We start from the raw sequence: 26058 nt of genomic DNA on the forward strand, positions 1-26058 counted from the left end.
GTTCGATTTTATGTATAATAATTTTGATGTTGCACAAAACTTCCAAATGGAGAGGTCTCATAAGTAATTAGATATGGTTTTACCTTGGGGAGAAAAGTTTGGACTACAGATATAAATTTGGAAGTCATTAAGTATAGAAGTAGGGGCGCCCGGGTTGCTCAGTGTGTTAAGCGTCTGCCTTCAGCTCAGGTCATGATCTCAGGGTCCTAGGATCAAGCCCTGCATTGGGCTCTCTGCTTAGCAGGGAGCTTGCTTCCCTCTCCCCCTCTGCCTGCCTCTCTGCCTACTTGTGATCTCTCTCTGTCAAATAAATGAATAAATTTTTTTTTTAAATATAGAAGTAGTTAATACCTTAAAGAGTAAATATGAATACTCAAGGGAAGCATGTAGAATGAGAAAAGAAGAGGTCCTAAGATAGCATCCTGAGATTTCTTCCAAAATTTAAGAATCAAGTAAGCTAGGGGACACGTGGGTGGCACAGTCAGTTAAGTGTCTGACTCTTGGTTTCAGTCAAGCCCTGTGTCAGGCTCTGCACTCAGTGTGGAGTCTGCTTAAGATTCTCATTCTCTCTCTTTCTGTCCCTACCCCCTGTGCTGTCTCTCTCCTCTCACCTCCCTCTCTCTAAAGTAAATAAATAAATATTAAAAAAAAAAAAAAGAATCAAGTAGGCTAGGAGGAATGGCAGAGGATTAAGATCGTTAAAAGAAGGAAGGAAAGTTTTGGGGCGCCTGGGTGGCTCAGTGGGTTGAGCCTCTGCCTTCGGCTCAGGTCATGATCCCAGGGTCCTGGGATCGAGCCCCGCATCGGGCTCTCTGCTCTGCAGGGAGCCTGCTTCCTCCTCTCTCTCTCTCTGCCTGCCTCTCTGCCTGCTTGTGATCTCTGTCTGTCAGATAAATAAATAAAATCTTTAAAAAAAAAAAAAAAGAAGGAAGGAAAGTTTTAACAAGAATATTGCCTAGAAGATAAGTTAACTCTTTGGATTTTAGGTGGTGGTATGCTTGATTACTTTTTTAAAAGGATAATACTCAAATTATCAAGGTAAAGCTAGATTGGAGTGGTTTGGAAGATAAGTATAGCAATACATTTATGCAATTTAGTTGTGAAAGGGAGAGGTAGGATGAACAGTGGCTAGAGGAAATTGAGTTGGTGGGGGATTTATTTAATTAGTTATTGTTTAAGTGGGGAAGGTAATTTTTAGTAGCATTAAATGTTTATGAAAAGGATCCAATAGATAGAGATGAGAAAGATTTAAGAGGAACAAGATGAAAAGACAAAGTCTCTGAGAAAGGAGGAGAGGCTGGGATCTAGATTATGAGACACTTGATCTTAGGTATGAAGCACTTCTTTGCCTGCATGAGAAGAGGAGGATAGTTGAGATTATTGCCAGAAGATATTTTCTCTTTTATGATTCCAGTTTTATCTGTGAGGTAGATGGCAAGGTCATCTCTTGAAAGTCTAAGGGAAAGTGATTGGGTTTGGAGAGTATGGAGAAAAGGTGTGAAATAGTAATTAAGGAGAAGGGTTGGGTTAAATGATTAGGCAAGTGTTTGTGAGCAAAGTTGAAGCCTCAGATGAGATGAATTTTCAGTGTGGTTTGCTCAGTGACTTTCCTCCAGTAAGAAAACACAAAGGTAGCTTAATTCATCCAAAGTTGTCATTCTGGCATGCCAGAGTCCTGAAGGGCAGTGGGGCAAAGGGCATTTAGGATATTGGCAAGAAATTGCTAGGAATTGTAGACCACCAGGTAAAACTGGATTGGAAGAAGAGTGAAGATAAGAGAAACGCTGATCGGGGATAACAAGGTAATGAGTCAAATGGACTTGGAATTCCAATGTGAACATGAAATAGCATAATGGGAGTAAATGTGAGTGAGCTCAAAGGCTGAAAAGTTTGGAGCATAGCATGAGTTTGAGTATCAGAGCTGATGGCAAGGTCCAGGCATCCTAACTGCCTAGATTACAAACTCCTTAGGACTTAGGAGTGTATTGACGTCTGGAAGAGTGGGATGAGGTCAGAAAACTTAAGTCCCAAACAATGGGCTGTTGAAGTCCCTTGGTAGACGGTGGGTCTTGAAGTAGAGGAGAAAACATATGAGCCACTGTCATTTATCAGTGAATGAGAATGAGTCATTAGAAATTTGATAGGTGGCAGTTGAGCTGAAGGCATAGTTTCAAAGGATCAGGAGTTTATGCAAAAGGGTGTAAAGTAGCAATCTTCTCACTTGATTTACTACAGTATTCTTAATCTTCCTGCATCCAGTTATTTCTCCCCTCCGTACCTTCTTACATGCTTATCCAATTACCCTTAAATCTGACTCTGAAATACCACTCCTCTTTTGTAAAATCTCCAAAAAATTCCTTTGCCAAGAAAATAAAATTGAGAGCCCTCAGCTGATATTTGGAGCCTTGCATGATCTGGCTCATTCGCAGTCTGTCTGTCCAGCTTTGTCATCTCTTCATTTAATCTTCACTGACGCCAAATAATAACCAACTTCAGTTCCCCTAAATGCTACAATTTCTTTTTCTTCTTGCCTTACTTGGTTGGTCTTGGCTCTGCTCTCTAGAATGTCTAGAACTCTTTCCACACTGCTGCACATCCAACACCTTCAGGCCCAGATCAGATCACAGCTCTGTCATGAGGAATTCCTCTACCCCTGCAAGTGGAAGTCATTTCTTTTTCATCTGGGCATGAATAGTAGTCATCTTAATGAATGGCATTGACCGTTTTCTAATCATATTATTTGTGCATCCTAACTGCCTAGATTACAAACTCCTTGAAGATAAGATTTCGCTCTTTCTTTGCATCTTTTCAGTATTTTATACAGTATAAACATGGAATAAGTGAATAACTTTTAAAGTGTCTTAGTGTTCATTTTATTATGTTTATCCTGTAATTTACTCTATTAGTAGGTAGTCATGTTTGTCAGTAGATGATCATTTAGTTAAAAAGAAAAATTTGACCTTTCAACTTTATCACTGAAATTTTTTAAAGTGTGTGTATTATGCTTCTGTTCACAGCCCCATGCCATCATTCGTCATACAATTAGATCTACAAACAGGAATGCCAGAGCTGAACGGACAGCTTCAGAAATAAATTGTATGTGTTTGGTATACATTTTCAGTTGGTGGTTTTGTTGGGTTGAGCTGGGTATTTTTGTGGGTCTTTTTGGAACAATAAAATTTCAGACTAATGGAAGGTACATGCTTTAACATAATCAGAATAAACAACTAAAATAGAGGTTGTTTCTCTGTTTTATAATGGAATTCTCTTGTTTTTTCATTAAATGGTTTTTATTTACTAATTACAAAGGCAATGTATATTCATTGTAGAAAATGTATAAGAGGAAAAAATAGAAAATTAACATTGCCCATCTCATCACCCAGTACCAACCCATAGATAATATTTTTGCTAAATTGCCTTCATGTTTTTCCATGACTAAATTTACTTAACATAAAAGCATTTTCTTTAAATGCTTCTTTAAATTTTCATTTCCTATCCTAGCATTTATAACCATTAAAGGTTGTGTCCTTTTTCACTGAGGTCATATATTGTAGCTGAATAATTTCCTATTGTTGGACATTTGGGTTGGTTTTGGGTTTTTTAGTCAAGTTAATAGGGGAGATGAATCTTTTCTAAAATACATACTTAAAAGGGGAAATTGATGTTTATTCAATAAATTAATCATTGACAAATATTTTGTATAAAGGATATTTGTCACTTTAGCCAGATTAATTTAGAAGAACAGATTTGCAAAGAAATTTTAGGTATGAGTATATTGACTTAAATGCATTTTGTTTCAAAAGAGATTTTTAAAAAGTTTACAGTAAAATAAGATAAAAAATTATAAACTAATGAAGATAATATATTAAGTATTTAGGCTAATTAAAGTTATTGCAGACATGCATTTTGTTGAAGTTCTAGCTTTCTGGATACAGCTTTGGAAATATCTAGGTCAGTGGAGAGTTAGAAAGTCCTTCCCATATCCATCAATTCAGTCAGGCCTTTTCTTAGTTAAACCGGTAATTTGAGATTTTCTCTTTGTTAGCCTCAGATTGCTGATATTTCTAATGCTGTCTTCTTATATAATCCCAAGGGAGCTCTCTAGACTTCAAATTCCATACAGAAAAGAAGCAAATTTGCTATTCCGTTATAAAGCTATCTTCTTTATTTTTTGCATGTCTATAAGTATTTAATTAGTATTGTCTAACATCTATATTTTCTTCTATAGCTTTTGAATTTTGTGTCCTATTTTGCAAAGCCTTCCTGATTTTAAGATCACAATAGAATTCTATTTTTTTCTTCTATTTTTACAGTTTCACTTTTTTAATATTTAAATCTTTGATACAAGATATTAATTTATTTGGTAAGAGGTATGAAGTATGGATTCAACTTCAGTTTCTTTTTAAATGACTACCCATTTGTCTAAATGCTAATTATTAAAAACTTAATATTTTCACTAGTGGATTTGATATATCACCTTTATGATGTATTAAATGACCATATAGATTGTTTCTTTCCAGAAATTCTGTCATTGCATTAGTATGTCTAGTCACGTGCCAATAGCATAATTTGATTATTTAGTCTTTGTAATACCTTTTAAAATATGTTAGGACTAATCCTCCTACTCCCCTCACTCCTCCCCCCCAAATATATGTTGTTGCTGTTCTTTGTTATGATATTTGGCTATTGTATTTTTCCACATAAACTTAAGAATCAGCTTATCTAGTTAAGGAAAATTCTCAGTATTTTTACCAAGATTTCATAAAAGTTCATGTATTAACTTACGGAGAGTTGACCCCTTTATGATAGTCTGTCTTCTTAACTAAAATAGGCTTTTTTCAGAGGTAAGTTCAAGACTTAGTTCTTCCTGAATGCCACAGTACTAATGTCTTCACCGAGTAAGCTTTTTGTGCTTCAATACCAAAAAAAAATTGGTGAAGTTGAGGGTCATTTTACTGGTGATTTATCTTTATATTTTCTCAAGTCTTTTGTGTCTATCAAGAGCATTTTATAACTTTGTTTTTATGTGTTTACTAGGTTTTGTATAGACCTAGTTAGTTTTAATCTTATTTTTTTTGTTTCATTTTTTAAAATTTGAGCTGGTAACTTACATATAGTAAAATGCTTAGGTGTACTGTATGATGAATTTTTAAAAATGTATACGCTCATGAAACTGCCACCCAGATCAAAATATAGAACATTATCAGAATCTCTGAAGTCCCCTTCCCTCGTACTCCTTCACAGTCAGAACCCTTCTATCTTCCTATATACCCCTGCCCTTTTCATTGCCCAGGCTAATCACCGTTCGGTTCTCTTGTCACCATAGATTGGTTTTTACCTTGATCTGGATCTCAGATAAATGGGATATACAATTTGCACCCTTTTTGCTTGGTTTCTTTTGCTCAGCATTATGTCTGTGAGAGTCATTCATTTCATGTATAGCAATAGTTCATTGTCTTCACAGTAATAAAATGTTTTATTGTAGGATTATAACACAATTTATCCATTCCTTGGTTGATGGGCATTTGATTTGTTACCAGTTTTTGGATTTGGCGACTATAGAATAAACATTCTATGTATTTTTAGTGGAGATAAGTAATTTTTAGGGTCTTGGCTTAGGCTAAGACCACCAAGGATGAATGTGAATGTGTAGTCCAGCAAAGTCAGGTTTGTTGACTCTGTGCAATGAAGGAAAACACACAGTAGAGGAACTATGGAACATCTCATTAAACAAAGAAAAGAGTGGGTTTTGGAGAGTAGAGTTCAAGTGAAATGTGGTAACACAAAAAAAGAGATGTATATGATAGGGTGAATATCAGGTCTAATACTGAGAAAATTGACCCAGATTCCTGTTTTCTTGGAAATTTGGAATGCTTTATTTGGAAGCCCCTTTATTTGAAGTTCTGCATCTATTTTTCAACTGGTTTCTAGTCTCCTGCTTCTTCTCTGGTTATTTTATTATTATTATATCTTGGACATTATGGTGAAACACTGAGTGTCTTGTTGTGTCCTCTTTATTCTGCAGGTGTTTAAAGAGTTAATTAACTGGTATATCAGCTTGCTTCTCTTAAGGCTAGCGTGAAGTTTTGCCAGAGTATTCAGCAAGCTCCTTCCTCTGGTTAGAAACTCAGCTATCTTTCCCGGCACTCTGTGATCACCAGAATCTACATTTAGCTCACAGCACTCTGTTAGCTGTTTGTACAGTCTTGGGTGTTTGTTTGTTTGCTTGCTCATGGACAATTTAGTATTCAACCAAAGACAAAGAGATCTCTTGGCATATTTCTAGAGCTCCTTCATGTAACTTTCTCATTTCTGGCACTCTGCCCTTCAAATTCCCACCACCTAAGCAGCACCAATCTCCAGTCTTTGTTTCCTGCACCCAGTAAGACTGTTACTCTCTCTTTGGATTCCACTTTCTTGTGTCCTAGTTTAGAAAGTGACTCCAGGCAGAAAGCCAGAGTGAATGTGGATCTTACCACTATGGATTCCCTTCTCTCAAGGATTGCAGCCTTGTGGGGTCTGTTATCCACGACCCCAAAATAATTACTTCATATCATTTGTACACACATTGGTGTTACATGTATGTAGTTGTTTAAAGTAGAAAGAAAGTCCAATTCCTGTTACTCATTGTGGCTAGAACCTACATCATCTTACAGAAATAAATAAGTATGTATAATAGAAGACCTCCCCATCTTTGGATTTTCATAGGCCAAAGATGCACCCAAAGTTACTGTCAGTATTTTCTTTAAAACAAAATAATTTGAGGTCCCATCTACCACATAAGCCAATGATATTGGAGGCTCAGGCTGGCATTTCTGTGCCATAAGTTAATGGCTGTAATAATTTAGAATAGTCATAAGGAATTTGATTTTTTTTTTTAAGGAATACTTTTCTTATGTTTTAAAACATCTTAAATGTTTATGAAACTCATTTTTTTCTTGGAATTTCTTGTAAGTCTTGAAATTTGCTTGATCTATAATTCTTATTGTTAAAGATAATAATGATATTTTCTCTTTCTTTTCTATACCTGCTTGCCTGCCAGTAATTCTAGTAGTGACAAAAAAAGAAAAGCTTTAATTCATCTCTGTCTCAAATGAGTTGAAGTAGTGAATTAGAATAGTGGTTTTGAGTTAAGATATTTTTCAATAATATTAACAAATGTTATTAATAAGTGAAAGTCTTTTAGGTTATTTTTGAAAAGTAGATACAATTTTTATGACAATGTTTTTGTTTAATGAATTATATAAGTACTTTGTATTACTTTAAAATTCTTGTTTTAGAGATAAGAACAACTGGATCCTTTTTGAAAATGATTTTTTTTAATTTTTTTTTTTTTTGCCAAGATTGTATGTGGGGATCTTGCATCTCTATGATCCAAGTATGAATTTTATTTGTTTGGTTTTTAGTCACATTAAATTTTATAATAAATTTTTTTATGGAGCACCTGGGTGGCTAACTTCGTTTAAGCATCTGCATCTTGATTTCAGTTCAGGTCTTGATCTCAGGGTCATGAGTTCAAGCCCTATGTTGGGCTCCATCCTACTTAAAAAAATCCCAAAAAACAACTGTAAGTAAATAATAAGCCATCCTTTATGGGTAGATAATAAGCCATCCTTTTCTCTGTCTTAGGATGTTTCACATAAGAGAAGTTTGAGCAGGCCAAGTATAATACACAATGAGAAAAATATATTAAATTTCTAAATACTATTATAATATTTAATTTAAATACTATTTGTTGTTTTTAGATAGTTACAGGTAATTTGGGGAGGTTCATCCCTGCCATAAAATTGTAGCCTTGGAACAGAGTGTGCAGCCTAGACAGAGAAAAATCCTCAGTGTTTTTTCTTAGTCCAAATAGATATTTTGATTAATTTTTTGAAATTTCTTATACACAAAAAGTGCTAAATATTTAATTTCCTGACTCCAACCAAGAATTAAGCAGAGTTGTTAGGAAGATACCAAATTGTTATCTTCTTTCAGTAAATATAAACAAAGGGGGTACTCTTGCAGTAAAAAATGAAAAGGTTTTGACTTTTCTTCTTTCTCCCTTCCCCTCTTCCCAGTACATGTGCTACTTGTTACATTTCTGAGACTAACCCTTTAAGATAGAGTTTGTGAATATCTGTTACATATTTTGCAGTTGACAAATTACAGTTTGAACCTCCTCTGAGAAAAGAAACAGAAGCACGGGATGAAATGGTAGGAATTACTACTTTTGAAGTACTTTACAAATTAAAATTTGAGAAAACTTAAGAGTTAGGTATACTTTGACTAAGGAACAAAGTTATATAGTCTTCTAAGCAATAATTTAGATACTGCATTTCACACATTAAAGTTTGGAAAAGCTTATAGTTATGTATATTTTGACTAAGGTATAATGTATAATATATCATTTTAACCATTCATTTTGAGGCTTCTGAGTCTTCAGGATTTACATGAAGTTATTAAATATATGAATTTGATGCTCAGCTTTACACTCTCAGGATCTTTTTTCTTATCAACTCTTTAGGTTTAGAGTATATTTTTGCATTACCTTACTGGTTTTAATATTTATTTGTTAGTATAGCTTCTTTTTTAACCATTGCTCTTATTTTGAAGTTACTATTTAATTAAACTTTTCCTTATCTAAAAAGAAATAAGTAATAGAGCAAGGTATTATTAGAATTGCCTAGATGTTATCTTAATATTTACTTTATTTTTCAGCTTTGGCAAAGTGTAATTTTTAGAGGAATTGTCTTCTATTAATGGATCTCTTCATTCTTAACACTTGGCAGTAGTGCTTTTCTTACTGTATATATTGCTATATATATAATTCTCAATTTCCATGCCATTGGGAAAAAATAGCACCAGTAAGTTCATGATAGTTCATGATTGTTTAATAATATGATGATTAGTTTTCTACACTAATAGATTAGTGATCCAGATAATTCAGAGTTATGTTTTTCTGTTTTATTTGGAATATATTAGCAATGGTAAAGACGGCTTGTCATTTGAAACTTTATTTAGTATGTTTATGGAACTTCTTAAGTATAAGTCAGCTGATAATGAATCATTGACCTAAATATGTCAAATAACAGCAAATCTAGCTGGAGATTAAAAAATTGATGAAAACCAAGATGATTAATAATCATGACACTGAATATTTTCTTGACTCAAATAAGATGATTTATATCTATTATAAGGGAAGAGTTTAAACTATTTTTTCACCTTCACAGGGAGTGTCATCAGACCCAAATTTTGTATTACAGTGGAATCCTTTTGTTGATGGTGCAAATACTGGCAAGTAAGTTTTTAACTATATATATTTTTTAAGATTTTGTTTATTTATTTATTTGACAGAGAGAGAGAGATCACAAGTAGGCAGAGAGGCAGGCAGAGAGAGGGGGAAGCAGGCTTCCTGCGGAGCAGAGAGCCCGATGCGGGGCTCGATCCCAGGACCCCGAGATCATGACCCAAGCCGAAGGCAGGGGCTCAACCCACTGAGCCACTCAGGCACCCCTTTTTAACTGTATTTTACTTGATTATATTAGAACAATGAAAAGAAATAAAATGAAAAAAAAAGTATTGAGAGGGATTGGTTTATTCTAATAAGTTTTAATTTTCATTTTTAAATTGTGCTATGCCTTTTATCAGTATAAATAAAGCTTCTGACTTTTTAATTATCAAAAGGCATCATGTGTTAATCCTTAAGGTTTCTTGAGTTTTCTTCTTTAAATCAGAACTTAGTGTGTGTAATGTTAATTTACTGAAGGATGAGTTATGTAACGTCATGGGAAGAAATACTATAGGAGGAGTCGAAAAGCCCCAGTTCCAACTCTGCAGTATAGTTTCTTCATATTCTAGACCTTTCTTCCCTCAACAATCAGGTTACGGGGCCAGCCTAGGTGTTCCAAACCTGTTTGTGCATTGCAGTGCCTCGAGAGGTCTTTGGAAATAGATTTCTGAGTCCTCCACATTCATCTGATAGATCTGGGGTTGGCAAACTATGACCTGTAAGCCACATCTGGCCCACTGCATATTTTTTGTACAGTTCACAAACTAGAATGGTATTTAGATTTTTTTAATAGTTGAAAAAAATCCAAAGAAGAGTGATATTTTGTTACATGTGAAAATTATATGAACATTTCAGTGTCCATAAACAGTTGTTGGAACATGACGATGCTTTCATCTTATAACGTGAAAAAAGCTGTGGCTTTTATTTTTTTAAATACGGCTTTTATGATGTGAGAAAAGCTATAACATTATAACAAGAGAGTTGAGTAGTTGTGGCCACTATATAGGCTAAAGTCTATAATACTTACTATCTGACCTTTAAAAGAAAGTAAAGGTGATGCAGATGTTGCTGATATGCGGATCCCACTTGGGATAGCTAAAGGGTTTGATGATACAGCCGCCTGAATCTATGATTTGCAGTGGCTTCCAGCTCTAAAATTCTGAATCTGTTTTTTACTACTGTTTATTTCCTTTTTTTTTTTTTAAAGATTTTATTTATTTATTTGACAGAGATCACAAGTAGGCAGAGGGGCAGGCAGAGAGAGGAGGAAGCAGGCTCCCTGCTGAGCAGAGAGCCCGATGTGGGGCTCAATCCCAGGACCCTGGGATCATGACCTAAGCCAAAGGCAGAGGCTTAACCCACTGAGCCACCCAGGCGCCCCTCTGTTTATTTCATTTTAATTACATACTAAATATACAAAGCAAAACTGTAAAGTTAAAAAGCGTTCGTATTCATTTTATAAAAATTGATTTTATAGTTCTACTAATGTATTTTGACACAGTGAGGTCTTAAGTTTTCCTATAGGTTTTAAAAAACTCTGCAGCATGATCTAATTGTCTTTTATATCCCCTGAATATAAACAGATTTTAATACACATTTAATGGAGTCTCTGTTTTATGTTATCATTTACCACCATCTGAATTACATGTTTCTCTTTGTGTTAGATCAACCTCAAAACGTGCAATACCACCTCCCCTACCTCCTAAGGTGAGCTACTTAAAATTTCTGAATAAATCCTTTTTTAAGTAATATAATAATTAAATTTAAAAAGTAATTTTATTGAATTTGTTCAAAATTCTCTTAAATATATTTTATTTATTTATTTATTTATTTATTTTTAAAGATTTTATTTATTTATTTGACAGACAGAGATCACAAGCAGGCAGAGAGGCAGGCAGAGAGAGAGAGGAGGAAGCAGGCTCCCTGCTGAGCAGACAGCCCGATGTGGGGCTCAATGCCAGGACCCTGGGATCATGACCTGAGTTGAAGGCAGAGGCTTAACCCACTGAGCCACCCAGGCGCCTCTTAAATATATTTTAGATATAGATTTCTTTAAGTAGGGATTACAAAGATGTAAAATATATATTTAAAAAAGTCTTCTTGAGAAATACAGTATTTGGATAGCTATAAGAAAAAGATAAAAATCAGTTACACTCATTTGAGAGAAAACATGGAGAAGAAATAGAAAGAGTTCATTTATAATCCTCATTTACTACTATAATTTGCTATTTCATTGGAGTCATACATACTTCATTAAGTCCTTGCTTGTTTCTACTAATTAAATACTTTGTTAATTGTTTATATGATTTTATCAGTTGAAATTATATCAGTTTTGACTTAGGGATGATTAAAAGAAAAAGCCACATGGCAGGTTCTTCATTGTGTTGGGACAGTAATTTCAGCTCTTGTTTACTTTGCTTACTTAGTGCAGTGATTGAATTATATAGAAGAAAGGAAAAAAAGACATATCCCCATTCCCCTAAAGTCTTTGATGCATAATGATAATAGAGTGTTACTGTTTTATATCCAAATTTATTAAAGCAATTTTGTGTCTTATTATCACTAGCCAAGGATAAACAGCTACCCTGAAGACAGCCTCCTAGATGAAGAAAAGTCATCAACTATAAAACGTTGTCCTGATTCAGAGAACAGAGCTCCCCAGTTTCTCAGAAGACAGAGTAGCCCGAGTTGTGGTCCTGTAACTGAGACTTCCTCTATGGGTATGGCTAGCAGTATCAGCAGTCCTGGAGTGCATACAGCTAGATACTGTGATCTGGGTAAATAAAAGTGAAAACCAAAAAGAAGGCCATTTCCATATTTTAAAGAATGTCTTCAGTCAATCTTATAATTGTTTAAAGCTTTTGGAAGTTGTTTTTTAAAGTTCCACATGGATGGGCTATACGAGATTCAGTCCAGTTCAATCCTAATTTGATCCATTACTAAATATGGTAGGATCTTAGAATGATGAATGGATGTTCCTACCCTCCAGTTCAGGATTGGTAGCAGAAGGTACACCTATGTACCCATAACATTAGATAAGACAGTTTGTATAAATGTCTCATACAATAATTACATGTAATAAAAATGAAAGATTTTTAGGAAGATAAGAATAGAGAATAGAGGGCATGGGCCCTTGCAGAGTATTAAAGGACTTGGTTGAGCCTTCATTAAGGGGAGCCAGTGCTAACAGGCATTCCTGATGAGCAAGAAGTAATAAACAAATGTACTGAACCATGAAAATCTGGATCATGTTTTAAGTATAGTCTAGTATAAGAAAAGTGTGAGCTTCAGAAGATATATACTAGGAGATAGAACTAGAAGATAGATTGAAGTCTACTTTTGAAAGGCCTTGACTATCAGCATAGCATTCATATAGCATTTCCTTTTCTCACAATATGGGAAGATACTTGGTGTTTTCATGAAGTAAGACCACTGCTAACTATGCAGTGCTACCTCTGTAGAATCTAGAGAAAGGCACCAAAGATACTTTTACTCATCTGCCAGTAGAGAATATTTCCCAGTAAATGATCACCCAAATGGTATACAAGTATTGGGGGAAAGGGAAAATTATTTTTCATGGAAAGTACTTATTGTATGTTCATTCGGCTTTTAACCATGATTCTTTTTAGGAAATGGTGATGGTATTTCAAAACTGATTAGTGAAAATACAGAAGGATCAGCACAAGCACCACAGTTACCAAGGAAAAAGGATAAGCGAGATTTCCCGGTAGGTATAATAGGTGTTTGATGATTAGTTGTAACTCTTACCATGTTCATCATAAAAGAGGCTATGTCTGTTTGGTGGGCAGGGGGCATAGTCTGTTTAAGTCAAGAATTTGAATAACTGAAATTCCAAATGTGTAGGGTTTTTTTTAAGGTTTAAGAGATCTTTTAGCATTCAAAATATTTTTTTTCCACAGAAACCTGCCATCAATGGCCTTCCACCCACCCCAAAAGTGCTGGTAAGGAATATTTCTATGTAAACCACTTGCTAGTTTCCATCTCTTTAGTTACAGCAGCAGATTTTTTAATTTGCTGTCAAGTACCTTGAGCTATTGAAAGGAAGGATTCACAAAATACAAAAGCATTAAATGCATTTTGATATGCCATGGATTAAATCATGTACCCTAATTTGAGTGACTTGGTTAGAATTTGGAGAGTTTCACTTTTTGTAAATATGGCATTTAGGTCCTCAGATTCAATTGGCCTTCAAAGGCCAATTTGACTTTAATGTGATATCAGTAGTACTGTGTTCTCTTCATAATGTGAGTTAAATATCTTTCTATCCCTGAAGCCATTTTCATATTGAACTATACACAGTGAACAGGAACAGTGAAGCTTATGTTAATGCTGGTTGTGTGGCTCTTCAGAGTGCTTCAGCCAATCATATGAAGGGGATGCTTTATAAATGATACCTTCTTATTCAGTAAATGTCTAATACATAATATAAATATTAGTCTTTTTGTCTGTTTCACTATTATGGAGTTATATTGCAATTATAATTACTATTATATTGCTCAGAAATATCATCCATTGTTTCACATTCTTAAACCTTAGTCCTAAAGGCAAGTGATAACTTAAAATTCCTAAAATGTATCACAGACATATGTAGATGTTTTGATAAATTTTATATTTTTGCTCTGAAATACCAGATTATACAAGAGAGGAGTGGGAGACTGTCTTGGTAGAAGGAGTTAAATGATATCAAAATAGGAATTTTGTTTTGTAATGAGACCATAAACATATGCAGTAAGAGTCAGTTTAGCATTTTGTAATAATCCTAGCTATTTCTAAGACTATATAAAATTATCTAACCAGATAAGTCAATATTTCTTTCTTTATAAATAAGATGGGAGCATGTTTTTCCAAAGTTTTTGATGGCTGCCCTTTGAAAATTAATTGTGCAACATCCTGGATACATCCTGATACAAAAGGTAAAATTTCTGAACTTTTAGTACATCTCTAATAAAATATTTGTTATGGAAAAGGATCTTTATGATCAGTGAACTGAGGTTGTTTACTTTAAAAATATGACTTTAGAGAATAAATAGGGCAGGTACCTGCAACAACCTAAATAGAGTTTTGGTTTAAGGTACTAGAATTTAGAATATACAGGAAATGTTCTGATTAAATGAGACTGAATAGTCATCACAAGTGATTAAAACCATGATTAGGGATTTTCTGTTCTATAAAAGGACAATACTGGGACAATTGATAATTTTAATCAATAAAATCATTAGATTAAGTTAATAGTACTGTTTCAGTGTTTATTTCCTGATTTTGATTATTGTACTAAGATTATGTAAAAACCTTTCTTTTTCTTTTCTTTTTTTAAGAGATGCATACTGAAATGGGAATAAAGGGACATTGTGTTTCTAACTTAAATAGTTCAGAAAACAAAAAACTGTGTATATGGAGAGTGAAAAAAAGGATAAAGCAAAAGTAGTAAATGTTAATATTTGTGAAATCTGTGTGAAGGAGGATATTCAGGAGTTATTTGTACTCTTAAAACTTTTCTGTAAATCTGAAATGATAGCAAAATAACACTTTATTTTTAAAAATTTATGTTGTATATTTTTAAGGTGAGAAAGCCTAATTAATACATAGAGGTAAAAATCTGGCATCAAATAGATCTGGGTTTGAATTCCTGCTCTGTCATTATTATATGACTTTGGAAAGATACTTAAAACCTCTAGTTCTCAGTGTGATCATTTATAACAGAAATACTCTTTTTTTTTTTTTTTTAAGATTGATTTATTTATTTTAGAGAGAGGGAGAAAGTGAATGGGGTGAGGGGCAGATGGAGAGGGAGAGAGAATCCTTCAGCACACTTGGGCTGAGCAGGGAGCCAGATCTGCGGCTCCATCCCAGGACCCTGAGATCATGACTTGAGCTGAAGGCAGACATTTAACCAACTGAGCCATCCAGGTGCCCCTAAGAGAGTCCTGTTAATACTCACCTTTTTGCAAGGAAGGAAGAAGCCTACCTACCTGAGTGTCTGGCAATTAGTAAATAGAGATTAGACAGAAAAGGGTGTTCAGAAAATGTTTGTTCAACTTTAACACAGTAATAAAGACAAGTCATATAATGATCTGTTTTAAATTTTTTTTTTTTTAAGATTTTATTTATTTATTTGACAGAGAGAGATCACAAGTAGATGGAGTGGCAGGCAGAGAGAAAGAGAGAGAGAGAGGGAAGCAGGCTCCCCGCTGAGCAGAGAGCCCGATGTGGGATTCGATCCCAGGACTCTGAGATCATGACCTGAGCCGAAGGCAGCGGCTTAACCCACTGAGCCACCCAGGCACCCCTAATGATCTGTTTTAAATACTACTATTAGAAAGTATAACAGAGAAAATATTTTTATTGGTAAGGAAATGGGTTTTTTTGTGTGTTTGTAACTTTTTATTTTGGTATAATTTCAGATTTGGTATAATTTCAGAAAAGTTAGAAGAATAATGCAGTGTAAGAAACTCCTCTATACTCAGAATCATCAGTTGTTTCTATTATCTATCTACCTATAGGTGCATTTTTTTCTGAGTTACTTGTGAGTGCTTCCCTATACTTCATTTTGTATTTCCTAGGAACAAGAATTGTCTCTTACATACCCATGGTACATTTGGGAAGATCAGGAAATTTATCATTGATGTAATCCCTGTACAGTCCATATTTATGTATTTTTTTAGTTGAAGTATAATCGACATCACATTTTGAAATTATTGTTTCTTTTTTTTTTTTAAGTTTTTTTTTTTTTTGGTTTTTTTTTTTTTTTTTGGTTTATTTATTTGACAGAGATCACAAGCAGGCAGAGGGAGAGGGAGAAGCAGGCTCCCCACTGAGCAGGGAGCCCGAGGCAGGCTCAATCCCAGGACCCTGGGATCATGACCTGAGCCAAAAGCAGACGCTTAACTGACTGAGCCATCCAGGCGCCCCTAATTGTTTCAGTAATATTCTTTATTGGTTCCCATTCCTTTTTTCCCCAATCCAACAATATCCAGTTCAAGATCACATGATTCATTTAGCTACCACATCTTTTTAATCTCCTCTAGTCTGGAACAACCCCTCAACCCTTTTTTATCTCTCTAAATCTTGACATTTTTGAGGCTGTTTATTTTGTAGAATGTCCCTTAATTTGGGGTGTCTGGTGAGTCCTCATGGCGAGGTCAGGCAATGTATTTTTGGTGGAAATATGAAAGAAATGCTATTATACTCTTCTCAGTGCGTCCTGTCAGAAAGCACATTCTATGAGCTTATCCAAATACTAGGATATCAACATTGACCAGCTGGTTAAGATGGTATTTGCTCACTTTCTCCACTGTCAAGTTACTATTTTTCTGTTTCTAGTTAATTAGTAATTATTTAATTTCCTAAACTGGTTTAATAAGTACAATGGAATACATAGAGACTATATAAATATTCTCTGTTCATTAGACTTTCACCAACTTATTTTAGCATTTATTGATAGTCCGTTGACAATCCATTGAGATCTATGGACATTTCCCTTCTTTCCATTTATTTATGTATTTGTTAGTTTGAACTTCTGAATTACTTTTTTATTCAGTGAGATATAATCTACTACTATTATTATTCACTTTAGCACTTAAATTGTCCCGGAATTTTTGAACAGTGGGAGTTCCTATGTTCTTTTATTTAACATTTGATCACTTCCTTACTTTTTGGCACAGCAAGATTTCTAGGCACATCTTACACTTTCTTTGCCCCAGTATTGGAATCAGTCTTTTCCAACAGCTCTGGTTCTTTTTAGTGGAAGGTGGTATTTAGGAACCAAGATCTGATCACTAGGTGTGCTCATCATTTCTGGTGTGTCATGAATTATAATTTCTTTTAATTTATAGTTTCCTTTTTCCAAGAGTATTTGGGGTATCTGGCAAAAATATACAGCTGTAATGAAAAATTGTAAGACATAATTATGTTGGAAGGAAGGATTATATAAGTTAAGTAACATAAAGGCAGGGGACGCCTGGGTGGCTCACTTGGTTAAGCATCTGCCTTCAGCTCAGGGCATGATCCCAGCATTCTGGGATCAAGTCTCACCTCGGACTCCTTGCTCAGTGGGGAGCCTACTGCTCCCTCTGCCTGCTGCTTCCCCTGCTTGTGTACTCACTCTCTCTGACAAATAAATAAAATCTTAAAAAAAAAAAAGTTAAAGCCAGAGTGAATGAGTAATAGAAAATACATCTGCTTTTTAAAAAATGAGATCGGAATTGGAGAAAGAGGTAAAGAATATGGCATGAATTTCAGAAAATAATTTTTCTTTGGCTGGGTGGCTGGCTATCTAATTTTCAACCCCATTAAAGGAGCGCCTGGGTCGCTCAGTCTGTTAAGTGTTCGACTCTGGATTTTGGCTCAGGTCATGATCTCAGGGTTGTGCGATTGAGCCCTTCATCAGGCTCCATACTCCGTGCTGAATCTGCTGGAGTTCTTTCTCTCCCTCTGCTCCTCCTCCCACTCTTGCACTCTGTAAATAAATACATACATATATACATACAATATTTTTTAAAAAATTAAAGTATTAAGCAATTTTACTAAATTATTTCAGAAAATGATAGTAAATTCTGGTGATTTATTTCAACTATTTTAGATCAGTACATTATTTTTGGAACCGAAGATGGTATTTACACATTGAATCTCAATGAGCTACATGAGGCAACAATGGAACAGGTAATTTAGGAGTTTTAACTCAAGTAATTAGTTTGGGTACATTGAATAAAAGAAATCTTTTAATTTTAAATAAATTTTTATGGGCCTCAGTTTTAATTTTTATGATTTAAATATTTAAGGAGGTGAAATTTTACTCTTTACATGTTCATGCTACAAGATTTTTTTTTTTTTCCTGTAAGGTTTTGGTAATTTACTAAAAGGTAGAAAATAGTAATTTTTATACTATTTCAGACTGTTGGAATTTGGAAGTTAATGCATTAAGGGAATGAAAATTGGAGAATTTTAATTACCTTTTTTTCTTTATAGTTATTTCCACGAAAATGTACTTGGCTCTATGTTATCAATAATACTTTAATGTCCTTATCAGGTATGTATCTAACAAAAATAATATGAAAGGTTAACTATAGACAAGCAGAGAAATAAACTTTTTTTAATTGAACTATAATTGACACAAGAGAAATGTAATTTTAATATACAGCATTTTAAAATGTTATTCATTACTTTGGGTAACTATAGTATAGTAACTTTGAGACTTGCAGATGTTTTCTACCAACTTAGAATGGAAAGAAACCTTGAGAAAGGACCTGTGTTCAGTTAAGGCACTTCCCAAATCTGCCCAGGATCTAAGCACCCAAGAAGTAGTATCACAGTGATTGTCCCCTGAGGCCACCCCTTTTCACTCAGACCCCGCCCCCCCCAACTATCCTAGTACCATTTGCCTTTGAGAATTAACAGTTGAAGGGAAAGTATCAAAGGATTTAGCTGCTTCCTTTCTCTGTGATTTTGAGCAAGTCATCCTCTCTGAGCCTCTGTTTTCTTAACTGTAAAATGAGGATGATGGAAACAATACCAGCCTCATGAAGCTGCTGTGAGGATTAAATGAGATGATAGCAAACACTTCACTTACACAGTGAGGGCTTACACAGGTGTTTGCTGACAGCATTCATGTTATTATGGACCAGATGGTATAACCATTTTGGACTGATGTTTTAAACTCTTAGAAACAAGTGTATTCTAGAGCAGCCTCTTCTAACTGTGATTTTTGTGTTTTCCTTTTTGGTGGTTGTTGGGAGGCAGGTAGGTGGTATTTGGGGTGCTTTTTTTTTTTTCCCCAGTTCTTACCTACCAAAGCCTATTTTTTTGCATTTTAGATTTAAGTGACTACCCAGAGGTTTGCTGCTCACTTTTATTCTGATAGTAGAATACAAGAGAGTTAATTATTTCTCTCTGTCTCTTAATAATCCTAATGTTATCAACTATTAAAATAGCATTCACCCCTCTCTCTACTTAGAATAATTAATTATTTTAGTATTTCTTAAGTTTTTTCAGTTTTTCTCTATATGTGAGTATTACATCCTGGCTCTTATTTACTGGGCTTTTTAGTACCTTTCAGCTACTTATGCTTTAAAGCATCAGTGCTAATACACAGCCTTACTGTGATCATTATGAATTGTGACATTTAAGAAATGTCATTTTCATAATTTTAAGTATGTCTTTATAACTTGAATTCTTCCACTAACCATTGCCTAATAGAGATTCTTCAGAAATTAATATATCTGAGCTGATGACACTGTTTACAAAGAACATATTATTTGTGCATGAATGACTTCTAAAAAGCTGGGGTCCTTGAAAAAGTACTTAATTGCTTTGATTTTAATTATGTTTCCCCCAGTTTTTTAACTTTGTTCACCAAAATATTAATATATACTGTTATAAAAATAAACTTAAACCTGGTTCTGTTTAACAATTCTGATTTGCATACATATAAAATCACTTTCCTCTTACTCTCATAGCTGTTTTTATCCCTCCTCATACCTGCCTTTGGCTATAAGCTTAAAAACCACACAGAATACATTTTATATATATAAAATATAATATTTTATTTTATATATATATATACATATATATATATAATCACTTGGAAAATAGGGAAAAGTTAGCCTATAAATTAGTTATTTCCATATCTAGTTAAAATGAGCAATACTACTGAATGCAGGTAAGTAGCAGAGCTCAATAGGGCAAAACATCATTCTGCCTAAGGGTCTGTGTTTGTGTGGACATGCACACATACGTATACATGTGTGTTTAACTACCTAGGTAGCTACTGGGGGGAATGGAGATAGGAAGGCTATGGTATGGTGTCAGGCAAAATGTTTGCATTCTAAGAAAACATAGGGAATTTTGTTGAGGATAAGACTCAATACTGTATCATAAGACTATATCATACACAGTTAACCCTTGAATAATACAGAGGTTAAGGTTGCGGACCCCCTGAGCACTTGAAAGTCCCTGTAACTTATGAGTCTCCAAAAACTTAAGTACTTTCAGCTTCTTGTTGACTGGAAGGCTTACCAATAACATAAACCGTTGATTACCACATGTTTATCTGTTATATGTGTTTTATACTGTATTCTTATAATAAAGTAAGAATCTTATTAAGAAAATCCTAAGAGAAAATACATTAACAGTACTGTACTGTACTTATTTTTAAGAAGGTTCACATATAACCAGACCCACAGAGTTCAAACTCATGCTTAAGGGTCAACTGTATATTTATGTTTTCTAGTAGTAAACTGATAAATACTTGTTCTGTGTTGTTGTAGTGCCAAACTGTGTATAATAAGGAGTCAGTAGGTGTTTTCCTTATCTTTCCCTGCTTAACACACCTGTGGTTTTGATTATATGGAAATTGTAACCCCATTATCCTGGTATTATGTCACATAATATTAGTTTGCTTTGCTTTTCTTAGTATTTTAATCTGTTGTTATATTTAAGACCTCATTCATAATTTTAAACCAGAGTAATTTGATAAATTCTTGATCAGTAGGTCTATCCCAGAAAGATAGCATAATATAGTTTCACAGAATTTCCCATGTTAAATACTAAAATACTCACATGCACATCATTATAACTCAGTCCCCTATACAACAATGTTTAACAGTTTTTTCTTTCTGTGCTGGCTTAATTAAGGCTTATATATATTCTGCCCAGATCACCTGTTAGTCAAAATATACCTAATTCATGTATTAGGAAACATAATTATCTACTTTCTTAAAACTCTGTTATCTTTCAAAATATACTAACTGTGTTTTTGTTTTTTGTTTGTGTGTGTGTATGTGTTTTTCTATTTTACTTGGCTCTTTGAACATTTCTGGACTACCTCACTATAGAAGGTAATTATGTTTTCTTTTGCTTGAAAATTCTTGTTTTTCTGCTGTAAAAGATTCTAATGAAAGTAACATGTTTCTCTTTTATAGGAAAAACCTTTCAACTCTATTCTCATAACCTTATAGCTTTGTTTGAACAAGCCAAAAAACCAGGATTAGCTGCCCATATTCAAACTCACAGGTTTCCAGATCGCATACTACCAAGGTATAAAATATTTTAATTCTGTTGGGAGTGAGGGGTATTAGTATCTTTTTTTTAAAATAGCCAGTTTTCGGGGTGCCTGGATGGCTCAGTGGGTTAAAGCCTCTGCCTTCGGCTCAGGTCACGATCCCAGAGTCCTGGGATGCAGCTCCGCATTAGGCTCTCTGCTCAGCTGAGAACCTACTTCCTCCTCTCTCTCTCTCTCTGCCTGCCTGCCTCTCTGCCTACTTGTAATCTCTGTCTGTCAAATAAATAAAATCTTTTTAAAAATAAATAAATAAAATAGCCAGTTTTTCTTTCCCTCTAAAAAACTTCCTTTGTTTAATTCTGAAAGGTAGTTTATACTAAAGTGCACTTCATGTAGAATTCAAAAGATCAGTGTTTCCTTAGCTTGACTGTGCAGGAGGACCACTTACAAAAGTTTTATAAATATAGATTCCCAGGTCTTATCAGTTCTGGAGAATCAGGTAGTTTGGGGGCCAGAGTCTACAATTGGTTTTGTAAAGCTCCTTGACTGGCTCTGGTGCAGCCAAGTCACAAATCACTGTCTGGGAGCCTCTGCAGGAGAGTCCATTTATATTGTCCTGTGTTTCAGAAAGTTCGCTTTAACCACAAAGATTCCTGATACAAAAGGCTGCCACAAATGTTGCATAGGTAAGTAAACGCTATTTCTCAAACTGGATGATTAGAATTTTGAACATTTTTAAAAATCTTTAAGACCACAGAGAGTCTTAGGAAATAGGAAGGAAGGTAGGCTTTACATTTGTTTTTAATAAGTAGTTAAGGGGCCACTGAAGCACAAGACTGTGTGGCAGGACATGGCTTAAAAATGTTTGGAGATAATAGTCCTAAGGCTTTCTCAGAGCATAGTGTTCCTAGAGTTTTTTAACCAAACTCCCTGAGGTTGTATCTCTCCTAATTTCCTAGCTTACCATTTATTACTTACCATTTATATAACACTTCCATTTATGTAACCATTACAGGTTAGTGCTTTACGAGATTATAGGACTTTAGCTAACTATGAAGTTAGAGGGAACAGTCCACGTAAGACCACCCTCACTTCTGACATCAGTTGCAAGTTTGGGGGGTTTCCAAAACCACCCTCATGTTAAAAAAATTCTCTAGAAGGGGGCACCTGGGTGCTCAGTGGGTTAAGCCTCTGCCTTCAGCTCAGGTCATGATCTCAGGGTCCTGGGATCGAGCCCCACATCAGGCTCTCTGCTTGATGGGGAGCCTGCTTCTCCCTCTCTGTCTGTCTGTCTGTCTGCCTACTTGTGATCTCTCTCTGTCAAATAAATAAATAAAATCTTTAAAAAAAATTCTCTAGAAGGACTCAACTCACTGAAAGTGGTTATACTCATAGTTACAATTTATTACAGGGAAGGGATAGAAATTAAAATCAGCCAAGAGAGAATGGGTATAGGGCAGAGTCTGGGAATAGCACCAAACATAGAGCTTCTGTTGTCCTCTCCCCCTGGAGTAATAAACACTGTTACTTTTCTGGCAGTGATGTGTGACAGTACACATGGAGCATACTCCAGCCTCAAAACTCAGAGTTTTTATTAGGGCTCCCTTACATAAGCTTGATTGTCCACATGGCCGATCTCAATGTCCAATCTCTCAGAAGGTCATTTGATACCGTATGACACAAACCCCTATCCTAAATCACATTGTTGGTCTTTTTGGCATGACTGTCCCTCCCCTAAGAATGTCCAGTGTTGCAAGCCCCCACTCTAAATCATATTGTTAGACTATTCAGTGACCTAAGGTCCCAGGCAAAGACACTTCTATCAGACATGACATTGCTGAGGCTTTGAGATTACTTCCTACAAGGAGGGCAAATGCCAGACTTCCTTTGGAGCAAGGTTGAATTTTTTAATATATAATTATTTTACCTCATGTAACCCTCAGACAATCCCATGATATTTGTTATGTTGCTAGTAAGAAACAGAACCTGGGGTCAGACCTGGTCCATGACTTCAGATCCCGGGCTCTTAACTTCCCATTTAATTCTGTTTGTTGAAGCAGTGAGGTTTTTCATTGATCTTCATGCTGCATAGTTCCATGGGATACTTTCTTAGTTATAAATAAATTTCTTAAGCATTTTTCTAGGTAGAGTCAGGTCCATGTCTGTTATCAGATTCCCAAGATCTAAGACTCAAGAAGGGTCTAGAAGCTTACAATCTAAGGTGTAAACTCATAAATACATTAAGATAGAGCTTATTTGCAAATAACTACTTTTACAATCAGTATTCATTGTTGATGGGAGTCAAATTGGGGAGAAAAAAAGACCAATTATGAGTTTTTGTAGATTTGAATCAAGTTAAGTTACATCTTTAGTAAAATATAAAAGTTATTTTCATCTTGCCTTAAGTAAATTACTATGCCAAAGATGAAGTCATAGATTTCATTTGCTTCCTAGACTTTGTTTCAGTCAGTTTACTTAAAAAACAGCTCCTTAGGTTGCATACTAGTTTAGGTGTTTTACTGTTTAAAACACTGTCGCTTGTAGAAGGTTCCTGTGTTTAACAACCTAGTCTATTAAAGATGTTTAGAAGCAATTGTACATAATTTAAAATTTGAGATAAGAGAGTGAAAAGGAAAGGGTAACAAAGCCAAAAAAAAGATTTCATTTTTACTTATTTTTATCATCCTTGTGAAGAGAAACAGTCATTTTTCTTTATCAGCTATGTAATCACTTCAGATCATTTCTTCCATCCATATTTTGATATCAATGGCAAGCCACATTTCGTTGTTTTTCCCATGTATCAGCATTGCTTAGATGAGCATTACTCAGTTGTTGCTTTTAATGAACTCAACTAATTGTGTTTTCCTATCAGGGTACTCAGTGTTTTGATTGTGTCTGTTTTGCTTTGTTTTTTTCCAGTCAGAAACCCTTACACAGGACATAAATACCTCTGTGGAGCTTTACAGTCTGGAATTGTTTTACTTCAGTGGTATGAGCCAATGCAGAAGTTCATGTTGATAAAGGTATATATTACTTTGTTTATAGTTTTCTTCTTTAGAAAACACTAGTATATAACTGAAGCTAAAATTATATGATCTCAGGGTGCCTGGGTGGCTCAATCGGTTGAGTATCAGACTCTTAATTTCGGTTCATGTCATGAGCTCAGGGTTGTGAGATTGCTCCCATGTTAGGCTCCATGCTGAGCATAGAGCCTGCTTAAGATTCTCTCTCTCCCTCTCGGGTATTATGCTTCGCGAAATAAGTCAATCAGAGAAAGATAATTATCATATGATCACCCTGATTTGAGGAAGTTGAGAGGCAACGTGGGGGGTGTGGGGGGTTAGGAAGAGAATAAATGAAACAAGATGGGGTCGGGAGGGAGACAAACCATAAGAGACTCTTAATCTCACAAAACAAACTGAGGGTTGCCGGTGGGGAGGGGGTTAGGGAGAGGGAGGTGGGGTTATGGACATTGGGGAAGGTATGTGCTATGGTGAGTGCTGTGAAGTGTGTAAACCTGGCGATTCACAGACCTGTACCCCTGGGACTAATAATACATTATATGTTAATTAAAAAATAAAAAAATAAAGATTCTCTCTCTCCCTCTCCACCTACCCCTCCCCCCCTTCTCAAAAAAAATACAAATAAAATGTTTAAAATTATATGATCTCAATGCTACTATCTGGGATCTACACATTTATAGTTATTTATGGGTGTTTACTTGGTTTAGGGGTTTTTGTATTCTTGTTAATGTTTCCTCTTTAACTTCTGTTAATAAACTTATAGAAGCATCACAGCCATAAAGATGAATCTGGCCAGTTCTCTAAAACATATTGTTACAGAAAATTGAACCTTATCATGGTCATTTTAGAGGCAGTCCTTTATTAGAAGTAGATCAATCAAGAAAGCCTTTTTGTTGGCTTTATTCAACATTATGAATAGGGGAGATTATTTCTAAATTATACTTCTGTTGTTTATTTTTTGCAGCACTTTGATTTTCCTTTGCCGAGTCCTTTGAATGTTTTTGAAATGCTAGTTATACCAGAACAGGAGTACCCTATGGTCTGTGTAGCTATTAGCAAGGGTACTGAATCAAATCAGGTTGTTCAGTTTGAGACAATCAATTTGAACTCTGCATCTTCATGGTTTACAGAAATTGGCGCAGGTAAGTGTTTTTAACCTTATGTTAAAATATTGATACTTTTACATATTTTAAAAGAAGCAGAGGGTGCCTGGGTGGCTCAGTGGGTTAAAGCCTCTGCTTTCAGCTCAGGTCATAATCTCAGGGTCCTGGGATCAAACCCCATATTAGGCTCTCTGCTCAGCCGGGAGCCTGCTTCCTCCTCTCTTTCTGCTGCCTCTCTGGCTGTTTGTGATCTCTCTCTCTGTCAAATAAATAAATAAAACCTTAAAAAAAAAAGAAGAAGAAGAAGCAGAGTAAGCTCAATTAGCATGGGCTGGTTCAAAGAGTTAGTCAACATAGTTTTCCAAGTAAGTCCAGAAGAACATGTACATATTGTTTATGATCTCTATATGCCTGAGGCAATTGATACAAATTATTTTACCAAGAAAAAATTTTAATGATTCCTGACATAAAAAGGCCTTAGTTGTTAACAGTTAATTTTTGAACTTACTAAATACTTAAATTTTCTAAGACATTTTTCAGATTTTATCAGTTTCTCAAACAAAGAGAAGCTCTATCATTTTTCCCCCCATGCTTCCTAGAATCATTAGGTTCAAGTGCTTTTCAGACTTGACTAGAAGCTTG

The 26058-nt window shown here is 35.0% G+C and overlaps 1 protein-coding gene across 6 annotated transcripts in view; it reads left to right on the forward strand.

Annotated features, from left to right (window-relative positions):
* MAP4K5 (mitogen-activated protein kinase kinase kinase kinase 5) overlaps positions 1–26058 on the forward strand; it is a 112632-nt gene that overhangs the window by 74135 nt on the left and 12439 nt on the right. For 4 of the 6 annotated variants that reach the window (XM_032871150.1, XM_032871154.1, XM_032871153.1 and 1 more), the window contains exons 14-28: positions 3018–3096; positions 8141–8199; positions 9216–9283; positions 10939–10981; positions 11841–12051; positions 12904–13001; positions 13195–13236; positions 14124–14208; positions 17874–17953; positions 18260–18320; positions 20446–20448; positions 21211–21325; positions 21918–21976; positions 24210–24313; positions 25278–25455. In XM_032871150.1, the coding sequence (XP_032727041.1) occupies positions 3018–3096; positions 8141–8199; positions 9216–9283; positions 10939–10981; positions 11841–12051; positions 12904–13001; positions 13195–13236; positions 14124–14208; positions 17874–17953; positions 18260–18320; positions 20446–20448; positions 21211–21325; positions 21918–21976; positions 24210–24313; positions 25278–25455 (1285 nt within the window). The remainder of the gene's footprint in view (positions 1–3017; positions 3097–8140; positions 8200–9215; positions 9284–10938; positions 10982–11840; positions 12052–12903; positions 13002–13194; positions 13237–14123; positions 14209–17873; positions 17954–18259; positions 18321–20445; positions 20449–21210; positions 21326–21917; positions 21977–24209; positions 24314–25277; positions 25456–26058) is intronic. The other 2 variants (XM_032871152.1, XM_032871155.1) reach the window with 1 other exon arrangement.

This window comes from Lontra canadensis, unplaced genomic scaffold (assembly GCF_010015895.1).
Source record: "Lontra canadensis isolate GAN:19392208 unplaced genomic scaffold, GSC_riverotter_1.0 scaffold42, whole genome shotgun sequence".
Lineage (NCBI taxonomy): Eukaryota > Metazoa > Chordata > Mammalia > Carnivora > Mustelidae > Lontra > Lontra canadensis.